Source organism: Sarcophilus harrisii, chromosome 4 (genome assembly GCF_902635505.1).
Source record: "Sarcophilus harrisii chromosome 4, mSarHar1.11, whole genome shotgun sequence".
Classification (NCBI taxonomy): domain Eukaryota; kingdom Metazoa; phylum Chordata; class Mammalia; order Dasyuromorphia; family Dasyuridae; genus Sarcophilus; species Sarcophilus harrisii.
The window spans coordinates 241,324,738-241,343,987 of NC_045429.1; the positions used below are offsets into that span (position 1 = coordinate 241,324,738).

Genomic DNA, 19,250 nt, shown 5'->3' on the forward strand with positions numbered 1-19,250 from the left:
AGAGTTCTGTCCAGTCAATTATACTCTCCAATTAATAAAATATTGAAAACTCTCTAATCTCTCTCCTGCCTCAGTTTCTCTGGCATTACACAAGAAAAGTGTTCTGTCAACCTTAAAGTCCTATATAGATGTATCTATTTAGTATTACCTTTCAATATAACATCACAACTATCACAAAATAAAATACATATATTATAGCAAGAAAAAAAATATACATTACTGAAAAGAGATATTGTGAGAATAGAAATTGGCCTTGGAGTCAGAAAGACCTGAATTCTCCAGCATCTGTCATATATAAGAAGCCATCTATTAACCTATCAGGAAACCTGATAAGACAACTAATTGTAGCAAAGGTGCTGACTTGCACTGGTAAAAGTTTACTCATCAATGAGTTCTCTCTAACGGGTCCTATACCTAGTCTCCATAAAATTATTATTTATATCACATCCCAGTTCAAATGCCACTTCCAGCATTAAGCCCTTTGAAATTCCTTAGATGATAGAGTTTCCCCAAAAAGATTATATTTCTTATGTACCTACATTTTCTTTCTCCTGATGAAATATAACTTAATTCTCTGAAGGCAGAAAAAACTCATTTTTGTTTTTATATTATCAGATTCTTGCTTAGTTCCTTATGCATCATTAGGCATTTAATACAATGGTTTTTTATTGAGTGATAAAATGTAAATATATATATATATATAATAGATTTTTACTTTAAGTTAAAATAATAAAAATAAGAAAGAATAAAAGCAAAAGAAATAATAAAAGGAAATAAAAGAACATAAGAATATAAGAAAAACAGATCATATGCTGAATATGTGACTTATTTTAATAGTATCCCTTAGAAATAAATAGGGCTACAAAGATAATGAAGGAATCTAAATAGATCCTGGAAAAACACTCTTATTTGGATTAGCATATGAACTATGTACCTTGAAAGCACAAGGCTGGTGAATTCAATAGAACTAATTCAAGGAAAGATGGCCCATGGCAAGACTGTTATCATAGCTCAGAGAATGACCTTGACAATTTGTTATCTCAATTCTTCCAATCACTGGAAAATTAGAGTTGAGCTTCCAAAAGTAAAATGGAAGCTTAGACTGGAAGGAGACCTCATACAGAACAGGATGAAGATACCTGTTTAAAGAAAGTCATCATGATCCTGACCTAATCTATATACTAAGCTATGGCTTTTGGGTAGGAAATTTAACTACAAGAGTCAGAGACAAATTTTTAAAATATGACTAGAGATCTGCTTTTAAGCAAACCAACCAGGATAGAGAAAACAGGTGGATAAATGAGGAAAAGAAAGAAATCTTAAGGATTGAAACATCCAGATTTTCAGGATTTTATAAAATAGGTGACTTCCAAGTAGAGGAGCAGAGCCAACAAAGAAAATCCTGGTACAATGAAGAAAATAATACTTGACTCTGCAGTCAAAAATAGCTGGATTCAAATACTCCACCCACTTTTGACAGGTACTAGTAATGTGTCTTTGCGGAAGGTATTTAATCTTAAATCTCAGGTTCCTCATTTTTAGAACAGAGCTAAAAATAATTTCATTAGACTGTTTGGAAGATCATATGAAATCATGTATGTAAAACACTGAAAACACTTAAGTGCTATATAAGTATTTAATATTATAAGCAAGAAGCAGTATAGCTTATGAATAAAAGGGCTAGCTGCAGAATCTGAACAATCTGGATTTAAGTTGTTTCTGGCACATATTGATTCTATGACCCTGGAAAAATCATTTAACTTTTCTGTGTACCTTACAGTTAAGACTGTAAACTCAGGGAAAAGTACTGACCTGAGTTGGTACAATATGTTTTTTCACTAGAATCTCTCTTTGGTGCAGTATATAGAATGTCTAGAATCGAGTCAGATAATGACCTTTGCCAAGCCATTTAATCTTTTCCTACTTCAGTTTTCTCAACTGCAATGGTGAGAATAATAATAGCACATGTCTTTCCTGGTTCCTCCTTTCTTTCCTCAGTGACATCATAGATATAAATAACAGCAACAAGGAAAATACTGGACCAGAAGGCCTAAATTCTTGTGGATCTGAGGTTTGATAGGATAAATGAGGATTATTTTGAACTACAGTTCCAGGGAATGATTATGTTTCTTTACCAAACCTTTTCCCACAAGGTTTCCTTATAGGCCTAGAGCCTAAGAGAAAGCATTGATGGCTAAACATGCTTTACACTTAAAGCAATTGTGGAAATCAAAGGTAAAAATTTTCATTAACACACAAACAACCATTCCCTCTCCTCTTCCAAACAAAGCAAAATGAAACCCCACAAGAGCTGATTATGAAATCTCTAATCCAATGCAAGAAGGGCATTAATGAAAATGCTTTGCTGTGTCCCCTCTGTATGTTTTCTCTGCCTAACTAATGTCTCTTTGGTGGCAGAAAAGTCTGTTCCACATTAGAAAATCTGGGTGACTCACTGACTACACTAATAATGTGTCTCCTGCAGAAAGATTTTCCCCAAAGAATCATGATTGTTTGCTGCAGCTGCGGAGTTTAGAAAGGCCTGGAAGCTTATGCAGGAGCCTGCTTTATGCTGGGTTGAGCTCTAATTGTTTTTATTTATTGTACTGTTTGTTATCTCTTCCTAAGAATACATTCATCATCCACATATTCTCAAGAAAAAAAAGCTTAAAGCTTTCCTTGTGAAGGAGTGAGTGAGCAGGGTGGTGTGTAATTTTAATACAATATAGTTGGTAATTAGGAATCCTCATTAACATCTCTCCTCCTAAGAGAAGTGCAGAGGGAAATAGCAGTGCTATGAGTAGATATATTAAATGATATTTGCAATGATTTATGGCAAATTCTTGTGAGGAAAAAAATACATTAATGAGATAAGGTAAAATTAGTGATTCCTCTTTGTAATTATATTATTTCTGGAGAAATGTGAGGGGAAAAAAGAAAAGTACAAATCAATGGGTTTTATCCCAAAATAGTCTCTTAATACATCATAAGCATTATTTCTTAATGTAGATATAATTGGAAATGTATTTAGAAGTAAATTGAGATCTTTTGCAAATGAAAGAAGGCATAGAGTATTTTAAGTGATCATATATTGATGAGTGGTAGCATTAATTACAAATAGTAAGAAGAGTTTATTTTTTTCTACCATTCATTATATTAAATAGCCTTAAGGATTTTTTTTTTTTTTTTGAGTTTGAGTCGAGATAGAATTAGTTAAATAAGAATCACAGCACTATGATCAGATAATCCAATCTAATGAATGGATTCCTATCATATTGGGATGAGGCCAGAGTTTTTGTTTCAATTGGGCTAGAGAACTCTAGATGAGGAAATTCCTATTAAAGTAGGTTTGCATTTCTGATGTTTGAGAGTAGCCAGGGAAAATGAAACCCAGTGTCATAGAGTCAGTTTGTATGAAAAAGGAGAATTGAACCCAGGTCTTTCTGATCCTGAAGCAGGTTATCTATCCACTATTCCATGTTGTCTAAATTGCATATTAAACATTTTTATTTAACTTAGAAATGAAATTACTTATATTTACTTAACCTATGTCAACTGAATTGCCTTTTTTTCATAGTATGCCCTACATTAAATAGAATCTTTACATTTTTTCCTTACCTCAAAGTAGGCAATATAAGATCTAAATTTTTATATAGAACTGCTCCAAGGACAAACACAGAAGATTCATCTAATTCTAAAGAGAAAAAAAAAGCATATTAATGCAATAGAAAGAAAAAATATACATTTTGAAATATTGCAACCTATTAGACTTTCTCTAACTTTCCCATATTGCCAGTATTCATATAGGAAATATGAGAATTGAAACTGGAAGACATTCTTTTCTCATTATTTTGCTGTCTCTCCCATTAAAATATAAGGTACCTGAGGGCAAGATTTTTTTTTTTTTTTTTTTTTTTTTGCCTTTCTTCATATTTTTAGTGGTTAGCATAGTACCTAACTCATGGCTGACATAGAATAAATGTTTCTTGACTGACTGGTTGATTGACCTGAGGAATCACTATTTAGTTTCTCTGACATATGAACCAAAGCAGGGACAGTAGACATATGCCAATATTTATACTGTCTTTCCACATTCTATCCCTAACATAAGGCATCTGCTTTAATGGAAGCCACAGTCACATAACTAATGAGGAAGAGGTAAAGTAAAGTTAATGTACCTTAAGGCCTTGGAGGGACCATGGCCTTGCAGTATCCTCAAAAGCGTGAAAGAGAATTAAGTCAAGTCACAGGATGATAGATTCATGATTGGGAAATATCTTAAAATTTATCGATTTGAGCACCTTCCTTTTACAGCTAAGGAATCTGAGGTCCATGCAAGTTAAATGACTTGCCTAATGTTATAAGGAAAGAAAGGGGTAAATCAGGGTTAGAATCCTACTCTTCTGACTACAAATTGAGTGTACTTGTAAGTGTACCATGAAAAACATTTTTTTCTTTTTTGAAAATAGGAGTTCAATCATATGTACTGGTCTTTTATTATTTCTTTCCATTTTTATGTAACTAAGGATTTTTTCCCTAGATATTTTGAGCCATATAGAATAAACAAAAATATTCTCACCTTAGTAGCACATTTGAGAAAATGTTTTTTAAAAATATAACAAAAGTTATTTTTTCCATTTATATAATACTACTGTATTATCTAGTAATACTGGCTTGCTTTTTGCTCTTTGCTCATAATACTCCATCTCTGAGCTCCAACCATTATCACTTGTGGTCCCCCATGCCTGGAACTCTCATCCTCCTCATCTCTACCCTCAAGCTTTCCCAACTTTCTCCAAGTCTCAGCTAACATCTTAACTTCTGAAAGTTTTTTCTAGTCCTTAAATATAGTGCTTTTCCTCTGAAGCTATACCCAATTTATCAAACATATATTTTATTTGTAAATATACAACAAATAAATTTAGTTGTTCACATATTATCTCTTCTAATCTCTATTCTCTTAGAATAACTCCTAGATATTTAGAGTTATCTCTTTGAACTTCTTGAGATTCGAAAGTGTTTATCTTTAAACATATCCAGTGCTTAGCACAATGCTTTGAACATAGCAGGTGCAAAATAAATGCTACTTAACTGACTGGTTGCTCCTTTGACATGGAATTTAATCTTATCATCAGAAAATATTTTAGTTCTAATAATATAATAACATTGAAAAAAATCAGATACCGGTCACATGTTCATCTAATTTATCCTTACCTCTTGATGACATTGGTGTGAAGATATTTTTTGGGATAACCACCCTGTCTTCTGAGTTTCTTGCCCAGTCGACCATTCCTTTCCTTCCTTTCATTGGGAAATTGATGTCTGTTAAAACAGAAGCTGCAGGAAGCTTCTGAATACTAGCCACTATGAAGAAAAATCCTAGAATCAATAGAGTCTTTTGCCATATTTCAACATAGTCACATTAGAGTAACATAATCATTACATTTTAAAAAATAAAAGCTCAAGGCACAAAAATATTAAAATGAACTGTAGTTTAAGAATACCTTCAAGAATCAAATTTTATATTGACTCAGTGTAATTTTTTATCCTTAATGGGAAGAAAATAGAATAGGATGAATAAAAAATATTTCACAGTAAAATTGTACTATCTTCTTGTAATTATTTGTTAAAGTGTATTTGCACAGAGAAGAGAAATTATAATAAATGTGTAGGTATATGCATACATATACCTACACATATCTATTCTTATATTTTCTAGTGATATGCCAAGTCATGTGAGTGACCTAGTCTTTCTAGTCTGGAACATACTACAAAAATTACCCTAGAGGATAGAACAGTTGGGTCAGATTAGTACAATCTCAACAATGTTAATATCACCAAGGCAGCTACAATGGCATTTGAGAAAAATAATTTGAAAATAAAAATTAGTTCCTTGCAAACAACTACTTGAAAAAATAACTTGTTAGGACTTGAGGTGAATGTCTGTATATGTATATTTGTGGTTTTGTTAAGCCTATCCACAGAAGAAAGGCAAATCTATTTCTCCCTATATTATCATTCTTTTTTGAAAACTTCGAATATTACTTCTATTTTGAAATGTCAGACTATCAGTGGGAGACTACTAGACAAGAATAGAATTTAGATTGTTATAGGTCGTCACTGTGCTGAATGCTTTTACTTAAATTGTTTTGCTTTGTCATAAAGAAAGGCTCATTATAGAGGGGATTTTTTTTTGCCATAACTACAATATAAAGACAATAAATATCAATAAAACATATTAATAAAAGGAAAATCAAGCCATCTGTTTGTTTAGGTGAACCCATCACAGCATATCAATTAACATCTGATAGCATTTTACACAGACTTTATTTCAGTTTAACTTCTCATAATAACCTTTTCAGATGAGTAGTAGTCATTGCAATCATTTTTTATGGATGAGAAAACAGAGGCACAGAAAAAAATTGATGAAGTTGCAGATTTAGCTACTTTGTAAATCCTATAAGATGGTCACTGTGATACTTTTGTTTACCCATTTTAGCATTTTCTTTTTATAGCTAAAGGATTTATATAAACCAGTCTTATCATTTCCCCGTAAAAATCTGACACTGAAAAGCCATGGCAACCATTAGTTTCAAGGAAAATTCAGGTTACTTTGAAAAAAATGACAGACTTGCTAAAATTAATATGTCAAAGGACAATAGATTCAAAGATAGAAGAGACCTTAGAGGTCCTTTGGTCTAGCCTCCTCATTTTACAGATGGAGAAACTAAAAAATAATGAAGGCATTTTCTCCAAATCACATAAGTGATGTAAATGACAAAGCCAAAATTTGAACCCACATCCTCCTCCCTAATCAAAATCCTTTTATAATCTATTTGGTAATGTAAGAAAAACAATTTAGCCCAATTATGCTGATGATCACTTGAATGTTGTATTTTATAATCAATTTCTAGTTATGATAATGCATTTCATTTAATTTTTATATGGGTCCTTACTGTGATCCCCATTAAGATTTTCTTCTAAAGTGTCCCAGAGAGGGGTTAAATGGAAAGACAGTGGGGGAAAGTTATAAAAGCTAACACAACAGAAAAATTAAAGTAAAATCCATTAGGCATCTCAGAAGTGGATTTCATTTTAAAGGACATTGTAATTTAAATCAAGAAAAAAGGAAAAGCAAGATGTCAGCAATATTAACTCTGTAATGTATGACGACAATTGGCTTTTCCTTCCAAATTAAATTGGTTATGTATTAAAGCATAATAATAACGAAACAGAACTTAAAGATTTTCCAGGCTTTTCATCATGTAACTCTATTATTTGGGGTTTATAGCATAGGATACATTTTACTCCAAGGTTGTGATTTGAATTGAGAGATAATATTAGGTAATAGCAAGATCATGCCATTTGAAGAGAGGAACTGGTTTTGGATATAAGATCTGTTTCTTATTATATACATTACTTTGGGCAAGGCTTTGTTTCCTCATTGGCAAAATGAGAGAATTGGCCTCCAGGACATTTAAGGTCACTTCTATCTCTAAATGTTGGGATATATGAATCCCAAATGATTTTTAATCATTTGGTTAATAGACAATGGATACAAATTATTGTTCTTGGATGCAAAAAAGTTTTTAGATCTAAGGCTTTATTATTAGAATGGAAGCTCATTGAGGGTAATGTGTTATGTTTGCTTTTTAATTGTATTCCTAGCATTTATCACACAGTAATATTTTATTGAATGTTTGGTGATAGATATTTCATTATTAAAACACCAAATTTACTTGTCAGAGAATAGTAAAAATTCTTCAGTGCTACTGAAAATACACAAGATACTTCAGGATCCACTAACTCAGCCCCATGGTACTTGCAGAATTCATTACTTTACCCAGAAAGTGGAAATAATTCATTCTTCCTAGAAATCCCATGGCCCCAGTTTCAATTATCCTAGTGGCTTTAAGAGAATATATTTCTTCTCTTTATTATATCTATTGTCTACAGGGAGAGAAGGATAAATGAAAGTCACCTATTGTTACCCAATTATTTAAAAAGCAAGGCAAAATTTGATGTTCCCTGAAATATGAAGTATTCTCCATCTTTTTTCATGCATTAGCCAAAGGAAGGTAGAGAACTTTCAAAAGAAGAAGATACTTTCTGAACCAACTATGTTATTTTAGCTGAAATAAATTGCTGTTTCACAGTTTTCATGAAAATATGGTCTTGAATGTTTGTAGCAGCACATAAATTTATCTCATATGTTATAACATTGACACTACTAAAGACTAACAAATACTTAAATCATAACCTGCATAAAAGACAGCATTTTGCTACAAATTCTTAATTAGGAAAATACAAAAATGAAAAAAGATAACTTTTTTGTCAAATGTATTAATAATTACTTCATAGGACAACTATGGGAGATAGTCAATTAATCTCCGAGAGCCTAGATTTTCTTAGATGTATAAACTAGACTAATTGGACCCTAATGCTCCTTCCAACTCCAGATCAACAGCTATCATCAGTACCTTGGAGTCTATCCCTGGAAACACTGGGAGCTCTGAATGGAAAGGTCTTCCCTGATCCATATCTCTACCTTACTTCCTGGACACCTTTATATCATTCTTCAATAAACCAGCTCTTGTCTTTCTGGTTCTCCTTTATGCAATTATCACCATATTAGATTTTGCTCCCTCAGGCTAGTGATAATTTTTTATTTGTATACCCAGTGCTTGATACCTAATAACCACTTAATAAGTATTCACTCTATCTATCTATATGCCTGTTTATTATTTGTCTACCTATAATCTTATTTCAGAGGCTTTAGTAAGCAGTCAAATGTCAAAAAGACACACTCTTACCCTATGATAATGAGGTCCTAGATTTAGAACTAGAAGGAATCATAGAAGTCACATAGACCAACCTCCTAATTTTACATATAAGGAAACTGAGACCTAGTAGTGTGAAGTGTTTTCCAACATCACAGAAGTATTAAATATCAGATCTTAGATTTGAACCCAGGTATGTTTAACCTCATAGTGCCTTAAACATAGTAGGTGTTAAATAAATTTATGGATTTTCTATATTATATTGCCAACCATTTTGTAGGCAAAATAATGTTTGCCTGGAAAAGGAAATGAATGTATCTGGTAGCAAGAATGAGGATAAAATATAAACCATTTCAGTAATGTTTTGGTACTTGTGACATCACAAGTGTCAGAGGGGAAGACCTGCAGTGTATTGAGTAATTCCTCTTCAGAAGATTTATAAAAAGATGTGGATGAAAATCTCAGAGGATGTGAAATCATGAAAAGGCTGTAATATGCATTTGTGGAGGTAATACCCTATATGGCACCACAGTAAAACTTTAGTGTAGGCTGCCATTAATTATGAAGTATAAAATATTACTTAAAACAGTATATGATTAGTCAAAAATATTTGGAAAAAAGGCCAATCGATGATTCTGCATTCAATTTGAAATGCTTAAAGAGGAAAAAAAAATACATGAAAGATGACAACACTTTTCTACCTTTTCTATAGCAAAAACCTCTGCACTGGGCTTAAGTGATCTTTAGGAAAATGGGAAAATCTAAATTAAATGAATTCCAAAGTTAGAGGGTCTGATGAATTAAAGCCTATGCCTTATACTACATCTGAAAGTAAATATGTGGCTTCTTCAGATGGTGCAACATATGCACAAAGAGCTTTGTACATTCTACATTAAATCACTGGACTATGGCAATAATTGTTGCATTAGAATCAATTGCTGCAGTTTTGGTGATGGGGCAACGTTTCTCCAAAAAATAATAGTACTGAAACTTTTCAAAGAAAATTACAGTGTTTGGGAGACGCCTCAAAGGGTACTGTGTCCGTGAACAAATAAGCACATTTTCACAGCTTTGAGAATTATTCTGGATATACTTTTTCATATTTTCATTACAACAGCAGATCTAAATTTTCTGCAATAAAAACATGTGATTCATCATGGATGAACCTTGGGGAGAAAACTAGCCACACTTTCCCTTGGCAATTTCAATACTTTTCCATTGACTGGATTGAAGACTATTACAGTATCATTTTTATTCAAAGTCTTAAAAAAATCTCATATTGAACTTCCCCCCCCCCAATGTTTTTTTTTTGTGTGTATGTGTGTGTGTGTGTGTGTGTGTTCATCAGAGACACATAGAGAGAGAAATAGAAATAGAAACATACAGAGATATTGACAGAGATAAAAGTAGGACCAAAGATAGACAAAGATGTATAGGAAAGATGCAGAGAAGGATGCAGAGAAAGACAGAGACTGAGAGAGACAAATAGATAGGGACACACATAGATATATATACAGAGACATGGAAATAGATTAAATCAGAACGATTAGACTAAGCAGAAAGAGATACATAGAGAGAGATAGAGACAAGATCAGAAAGAGAAAAAAGTAGAGAGAAAAAGAGAAAGACACAGAAATAGAGAAATAGATAAAGCCAAGAAAACCCCATGATATCAAAAAAGAGATATTGAGCCTGCTGGTTGCTATTCACTAACATTATTAACCTAGTAAGTAAAGCCAAAACAATTCTTTTTTGTCCTGTTTTTTAGTAGAATACATATGAATATAGGCTCTATAAAACTCCCTTACAGGGATCATGTTGCTTTGTATCCTACCTAGGACAGTGAAGCTCTTTAGTAAATTTCTTGTGTTGCAACAGAGGTTAACAGTCAATTAATTAGCTAAAATAGGACTGAAAATAGGACTAAAAAGGTACTAGTATAAAGGTACAGATGGAACTGATGACATTTTACCACTTGATAAAATATTTGACTTTCATTTGTCATTCTAATCAATAGTCCTATTTTTTCCTTAGGCTTTAGTTTAAATATTTAATCTTAAAAAAAAATCTAAATGTCTAAGAGGCAAGAATTATATTTAAAATATGAGAGCCCATTCTTCTGTACTTATATTTGCCATCAAGGCAACTCAAAGATGAGGCCTCTTCATTCCACTCAATCTTGATCTTTTTCTTTTGATAGAAATTACCAGAGTAAAGGGATTGAGTTTTATGATTATTTAGTTATACAAGGTTATCTGAGATAAAAATCAATTGCTATAATAGATTAGGTGAATCAATGTACCACTGTGACATGTGCTACATTTCCATATCTATCAAGATTACAGAGAAATGTCCACTTCCTGCAAGGTATTCACATGAATACCTTAAATTGCACCATCCATTTTGTGTCATTAAATAAATGGTACATCCTTAGTGTAAAGATGTTCTTGAAACAAAAGTATGCAATGCAATGTTCTTGAAACAAAGTCAGGAAGGCCTTTGTTAAAAGAATTTAGGAGACGCAGTAGATAGAACATTAGACCTGAGCTCAGGAAGACCTGAATCATTTTGGACAATTTATTTAACTTCTGCTTGAGTTTCTTCATCTCTGAAATGGGGATAATAATAGTATCTCCCTCCTAGCATGGCTGTGGAGGATAAAGATGAGGCAGGTGACCTTGCACAGCTCTCCTTCACTTAAAACCAATTCATTTGCATGTCATAGTATCCCCTTCCTGAAGTCATAGTCCTCTTCAAAAATGAAGGACAAATAACAAACTCCAAACAATATTATAAGGATGTTATGAGATAAAATATCCCATTTATCCCATGCAAACTTAAAATAAATCTATTTAAATAATGCATAGTAACTATTAAGTTTTGATTGTGACACATGTGATTACACAAGTCAGTGAAGCTACCCTGTGCACTCTGATAACTTATTTTTTCATCAAAGGGGCTCTATTTCACAGGTTCTCAATTTAGAATCTGTTAAGTGTTTTTTAAAAATTATTACTGTATTTTATTCAATAAAACTTGTTTCAAAATTCTAGGGATTTTATTTTATGCTTAAAAATATGGTTTTTGGGGAAAGACTTCCATAACTTCACCAGGCTGACAACAAGATTTATGATACATAAAAGAAGCTAACTTTACAAAATTTAGCTGTACAAAAATCAAATCATAAGACTCATTTGAAAATAATAGAAAATTTAAGAAAAAGTTGTTAAGAAAAAATAGTTAAAGACTATGAAACCTCATTAGAAATTCTGTCTCCTTAAAAACAAAAAATGTTTCCACATTGATGCTTTTGATGTTTTTTTAAAAAAATTGCACCATGTACAATTGTTCTGACCACATCCAATTCTCTCTGAACTCATTTGGTGTTTTCTTGGAAGATTAGAATGGAGATAGTGGAGTTATTTGCCTTTTTCATCCTAGCTCATTTTGTAAATGAGAAAATGAAAGCAAACAAGAGTAAATGACTTGCCTAAGGTCACAGAGCTGTTTGAGTTTAGATTTGAATTCAGAAAGATGAGTCTTCTTGTCCAGGCCCAGCAGTCTATGAACTGTGCCATCTAGTTGCATTGCTATTATTGTTTAACAGCAAGTAAATGTACTCAGAGGAAGGGTATACTGGAAGTAACAGCATTAGCTAAGTGACACAGAAGCTCTGTGTTGGATAGTGCTGGACCCTAAGTTAGGAAAACCTCAGTTCAACTTCTGTCTTAAATACTTATCAGCTATGTGGTCCTGAACAAATCACTTAACATCTTTGAGATTCAGTTTCCTCATCTCTAAAATGATAATATAATCTAATCCACAAAATTGTTATGAGGATCAAATGAGTTAATATATGGAAATCTCTTTGCAAATTTAAAGTTCTATATAAATGCCATCTATTATAATTATTATAATTATAATTGGAGTTTGTAAACCTTAAAGCAACATATAAATGTTAACTCTAGTTATTATATAAAACTATTTTTTGCAAATCTTAAATCACTACATAAATGATTGCTATTGTTATTACATATCAAATAATATGACATAGAAATAAAATAGGTCTTCAGTTAAAGAAAATAAAAGCAGTGTCTTGTACCTACAAAAAAACATTCCGGGGAACAAAAACAATGGGATTCTATAGACCAAAGATGCTAATTCCAGAAGTGTATGTTGAAAACCTCCTTTTGTTTTTGTGTCCCAATTATATAATCTGTATGCTTTATGGTAAGCAAAAAAGGATATTAGATAGGAAGGTCATAGGTTTAGAGCTAGTTAATTAGAATCTCTCTTTTTACAGTCTAGCAAACTGAGGTCTAGGTAGGATAAGTGTTTCATTTGAGGTTCCCCATGTAATAATGTTCCTGACTAGGTCTCTGAATGAACCCAATAAAATTTTCTGATCACCATATCTTAGAGATGTATTTCAAACTCTTCCCATATTTCCTTTCCCCTATCACAACTTCTAATAGAGCTCTCATTCCTGCAAAGTTCCCATCATTTCTGCATCATCAACCGATGCCTTTTTGTTCGTGTGAATCAAGTCCAAAATAAGTTTCCCCTCATTGGTTCTTCAGTTTTTTGAAGGACAAATTTGCCATTAAGGCAAGCCAAGAATGTATTAGCTTCCCTGCTTTTGGCAAAGAGAATGCTCACTTTATTTTCTGGGAGGGGGGGATTTGCTAGTATAGGAAAAGGGCTATCAGGATACTTTTCCCACTATCTTCTTGTCAAAAGTGTGGCAAAAATACCAATAGGAGCAGCAACAAAGACAATTTTGATAACAATTTATATAGTGTTTTGTGGCTTGCAAAGAGCTTTACAAATATTATCTCATTCAATCCTCACAACTCTAGGAGCTATGTATTATCGTTATCTCCATTTTACAGATGAGAAAAATAAGGCAGACATGGATTAAATAACTTTCTTGAGTAATTCAGGCAGTAAATCTGAGCCTGAAGCTAAAATCAGGTTTGAACTGGGGTTTTTCTGACTCCACATTCAGTCCTCTGTCTACTGTGCTTATGTGCTTACAACAGCAGCAGCAGCAACAACAATAGCCTATATATATATATATATATATATATAATGCTTTATGCTTCCCAGTATTTAATATTATCTCATTAACAATGAAATCTTAACAATAAATTCCATCATTGCCCTCATTTTATAGATGTAGAGATGGATGCTCAGAAAATCAACTGACACAGTGAATAGAGTACTGTACCTAAAGTCAGGAAGATCCAAGTTTTGATTTTCTAAATCCAATCTCAGACATTTAGTAGCTCTGAGACTGTAGACAAGAAATTTGTCACAGTTTTCTCATATGTAAAATGAGAACTATAAAACATTTATTTCCCAGTGTTGTGAGGATCAAATGAAATAATATTTGTAAAGTACATTGCAAAACTTAAAATGCCATATAAATGCCATCATTATTCAATGACCATATAAATGCCACCATTATTCAATAACTTGTTTATGGTCACACAGAGAAAAAGTATCAGAGGTCTATAGCCTGGGTCCTCCTTTCTTAAGTACAACATACAACATATTCACTACTCTATCCTAGCTCTTTTAAGACACTGAGTGACAACTCTTAACCATTCTTTTCCACATAAGAGAAAAACATGGCAAAGAGAGGCTATAATGCCAGAGAGGAAGATATGCTGATGGCTAGTTTTTCAACATCACTTTCTTCAGAAAAATATTTCAGCCCTTGGAGAACTTTAAAGAGCATTTCTAGGACCTATAAAGAGATGGAAAGGAAAATTGTCTTTCCTAGTACCTGCCAATTCTTTCAGCTGAAAATAACACACAACAAAAGAAGAGGCAAAATAGAATGATTTCCTGTCCCTGGAGTTTAATCAAACTAGGTAAGCAGACAGGTGAGTAGTTACATGTAATTGAAAGAGTTCTGATTCAGGATGTTACTTTTTAATGATGCATTATGGTGAGCAGGTATTTAAGAAATCTGGGAGATTGGGAAACACCCCATTAGTGTTGAGAACAGAAATTTATACATAATTTACAACTCATCAATTTTTTTCTTTCTTTCTTTTTTTTTTTTTCAGGCATCAATTTCTAGACTTAGATGTATAACATCCTGAGTTTCCTTGGGGACTGGGGAAACATTTGGATATTGTCAGGGCCTTTTCAGCCTACATTCTGTATAAACTACAGGCTTCTTCCTCCTATTCTTCCCCATACCCATTCATATATTCATATCTACAGTGATGATGACAAAAACAATTGTTACATAAAAACACCATGTTCAAGATCAATTTTCCCAAACACTTTTTTCTCATATTTTTAAGTATGTAAAAATTTCAAAAAGGGGATTTCATTTAAATGTTTTAGCTTCTTTGCTTATTCGGATTTCCTTTACTACTTTTCTTTGATTTGCTTATTCACTGAACATAGAGAAAATGAAATAAGGACTTTTAAGCAATTCACACAAATTTCTTTTTTATTTTTCACAAAAGTGATTTTTAAAAAAAGTATACTTGTAAATGCCCTGATTATTTTTTATTTTCAAAATATATGCATGGATAATTTTTCAGCCTTGATTCCTCTTTCTCCCCCCCCCCCCCATGGCAAGTAATCCAATATAGTTAGACATGGTAAAAAATATGCATATATATATTTATATTTATACAATTATCTTGCTACACAAGAAAAAAAGATGAAAAAGGAAAAAAATGAGAAAGAAAATAAAATGCAATCAAACAACAAAAAAAGAGTAAAAATGCTATGCTGTGATCCACACTCAGTTCCTACAGTCTTCTGTCTGAGTGTAGATGAATGCCCTGATTTTTCTGCCTAAATAGCTCATGAGTTTACTTCTAATATGAATTAATAATAATATGTACCAAAGAAACTATCTTTACATAGCATTTTATAATGCTAGATTACATTTTTGTTATCTTTTCATGAAAATTTTCCTGTGTGAGAAAGACTAGATTTAACAAAGTCTAAAATTTTTTTCCCTGCTATCTCCATTAGCAAATTCAATTTTTAAAAGTATATATATTCATTATGTAAAGAATATTTATTTTCTATGTAAAATAGATATAAAATATCTATAACTATAAAGAATATATTTTCATAAATCATATACATATGATATGTAGCAAAATAGAGTATCAACCAATCTCCCACTATAGTAAGTGCTCAATAAATTTTTTATCTTAATTCAATTATTAACTATTAAACATCCTTTGTAGGGAAGAAGATTTTTAAACTGAATTGAAATTCTATTTTATAAGTGTCTGCTCAAAAAGATCACTTACTTATTCCTGCTGCACTTCATTTAAGTTCCTTCTCAGGTTAGAATTTTCAGAGATATTCTTAATATTAGGGAAAGAAATTTCTATTCAAGAGGATTGGGGCAGAAAAAAAAGAAAACAGGAAAGAAAAAAACAAAAGTTTTGTAAATGTAGGAAGGTTTACCTACTATGGATTGTTTCTATGGATTGTTTAAGGTGTGCTCTTGTGCTACCAGATATTGAACCAAACAATATGAAACAATCTTAAGCAGCAAGCAAGTTAATACATTATTTACTTGTGTATTTAAAATTTTATTATATACCTGCCAACTAGGGGATGGGGTAGGGGAGGGGAAAATTTGGAACAGAAGGTTCTGCAAGGGTCAACATTGAAAAATTACCCATGCATATGTTTTGTAAATAAAAAGATTTAATTTAAAAAAATAAATCAATTCATTTCAATTCATAAAGTTTTAATAATATTTAGCCATTTAAGTCCTTATTAGAAGGAATATGGTATAATAGATAGAGTTGTGGGGTTTGATTAGAGAGACTAAGATTTGAATATAGTCTTTGATTCTTACTAGCTCTGTACCTCTGGCCAAAATTAATCTTTCAGAGTCTCAATTTCTGAATCTATAAAATGTGGATAATAAATCCTGCATTGTGAAGTTTTTGTGAAGATCAAATAAATCTGTTTAAACCAAAAAGAAATTGTATATATACATATATATATATACATATATATATATATATATATATATATATTTATGATCATTGCAAAATTCAGGGGGTATTTAAGAATTTTATTTTTCATGTTTGAAGCTAAGATACTGTAATTAAAAATCAGGAGATAATTTCTGAACGTTCATAGCTACAGAAGCTAAAAAGCATGAACCTCTTTTAAGGACTTTTCCTCTATGGATTATTTAAGGACTATAGATTAAGAGTAAAAAAGAAGAGTCCATCTAGTCCAAATTGCTCATTTTGCAGAAAATGAACCTGAACCCCAGAGAGTTTAGTGTGTCAATGTTTATGTAGTGGGATAATAGTAAAACTGAGATAGGATTCCTAGACTCCTTAACTCTTGGTCCTGTGTTTTTTCCATTATGCCATTCTTATGTTGATTTTTTTTTTTAGTTATTCAAAATATTTTAATAAGACTTCTCTGTAAGGCATTTAAAACATCAGTTTGTGAAGATAAACTCCATTGGAGAGAGAAAATACAGACTTCAGGTAGCCATGGCGCTGAGGAATTTTCTTGATTTGGGGTAGGATCTGAGAGTCTACTACTTTCTCATCGGCATTGAGCTGCTCTGTAATCTCGTATTTCTCTTTTTCTGTGTCAAAAATCTCTCCTTCTTGGTGTTGAGGTTTGAGGAGCCTCTTCTTTTTGAAGTAGGCATCAGTAAGATTATTTGGAATTTTTACACCAGAAAGATTAAACTCGGTGGAGATGGCAATGACAAATTTCTGATGGGTCCTTCTCAAAGGAACACAGTTGATGATCAGAAGTCTAGTCACCAGTAGCAAGCCACTAGCCAGCTGCTTCAGGAAAGCTACTCGCTTGTCCCTGTGGCAGCCAGTGAGCATGATCAGAACAGTGCCCAAAGTGATGCTAGATGGAAGTGTCTTCACATGCTGGCTGAAGGGCTTTTGCCATGATTTAGCAGCTTTCTAGGCACATCCTCATTAGGGTAACACCTAGGCATTTTGCGAATCTTTACCACACGGATTTCTCCATTCTTATGACCACCAACTGGTTTTAGTACCAGGTACCCTCTCTCTCTTTTTCCTTTCAATACAGGTTTTTGGCGCAGCATATTCCCGCTTGTACATAGCTTGCGGGGAATACTTGGCAAAACCTGAAATATTTACCGATTCCTCAGGTCAGAACTACTGACTACAAGGCTTTCAAGGCTTTTTCACCATCTTTTCAGCCACATCTTTATTTTTGTTTTTCTTTTCCTTTTTTTTTTTCCTTTTTTTTTTTTTTTTTTTGATTTTCTTTTCCTTTGGTACCTTTTGGGTTTTTTTTTTTTGTCTGCCATCTTGAGAGAAGGGAAAAAGCTATGCTGCTATTAAAAAAAAGATAGGTTTTTTTCAAGTAACAAAAATAGATTTTCTCTTCCTCCCTTCCCATTCTTTTTTTTGGAGGGGAAAATAAAATTAAACTTTTGTAATAAATATTAATAGTCCAGTAAATAAATCACCACACTATATTCAAAAAATAGATGTCATTCCTTCCTGAGCACTTCACCTCTATGTCACAAGATAGATACTATACTACATTCTTGTTAAGGGAGTTTGGTTTTGAAGTCAGTGAAGAATACAAAGCAAAGTAGAGTGTGTGAAGATTATGAGAGAAATGATCAGGAATCATTTTGTGGTAAAGCAAGAGTGACAGTAAATGAGAACACAGATCAGAGCCAAGATGTGAATAGCATTACTTATAGGAGTATAGATTGTACCCCTCCAACACAGAGAGGGGAAGGGGGGGAAAGTTCATAGATCTAGAAGTCTGTTATAAAGCTGAAATGGACCTTTGGGATCATCTGAAAACTTTATCAATCCATCATTTCAGAGATGAGGAAACTGAGGTCCAGTGAAGTTCAATGACTTGCCTAAAATATCATGGATAATCTGGTTCCAAGTCCATTTTGTTTTCCAATGTATCAAGAAGGGAGAGATTTCAAAGGCCCAGTCAGTAAAAGGAAAGATGATGATGATAACAATAACAGCAATCATAATAAAGTAATTACTATGTGCAGGCACTGTCATAAGCACTTTACAGATATTTCATTTGATCCTCACAGCAAGCTTAGGAGGTAGATACTATTATACCCACTTTACAGTTAAGGAAACTGAGAAAAACAGGGGTTAAGTGACTTGCGTAGTGTCACATTGCTAGGAAATATCTGGATTTGAACTCATGATTCTATGCTTGGTGCTCCATCTACTGTACCACTTAGTGGATCAATAATTTGCTTATTTTTTAAAATATTGACAAACAAAATAAAGTCTCTGCCTTGATGTTATCAAATCTGTACATAAAGCTTTGGAGAATTGAAAGTACATCAGCAATATTTTTTTAAATATAGATTTGAATTTAATTGTAGCAATTGCCCAAATTTTATGGTGTGTCAGAATAAAATAATTTCATTTATTACAATTTGGCAAATATAATCTGAATTCCAGG

At 32.5% G+C, this 19,250-nt stretch overlaps 1 protein-coding gene and 1 pseudogene across 6 annotated transcripts in view; both read right to left on the reverse strand.

Moving 5' to 3' along the window:
- The window catches only part of ADGRB3 (adhesion G protein-coupled receptor B3), an 856,580-nt gene that overhangs the window by 393,764 nt on the left and 443,566 nt on the right, over nt 1–19,250 (reverse strand). For all 6 annotated transcript variants that reach the window (XM_031964675.1, XM_031964677.1, XM_031964676.1 and 3 more), the window contains 2 exons: nt 5,215–5,364; nt 3,619–3,694 (listed from right to left, as the gene is read on the reverse strand). In XM_031964675.1, the coding sequence (XP_031820535.1) occupies nt 3,619–3,694; nt 5,215–5,364 (226 nt within the window). The remainder of the gene's footprint in view (nt 1–3,618; nt 3,695–5,214; nt 5,365–19,250) is intronic.
- LOC111720640 lies at nt 16,830–18,037 on the reverse strand (annotated as a pseudogene).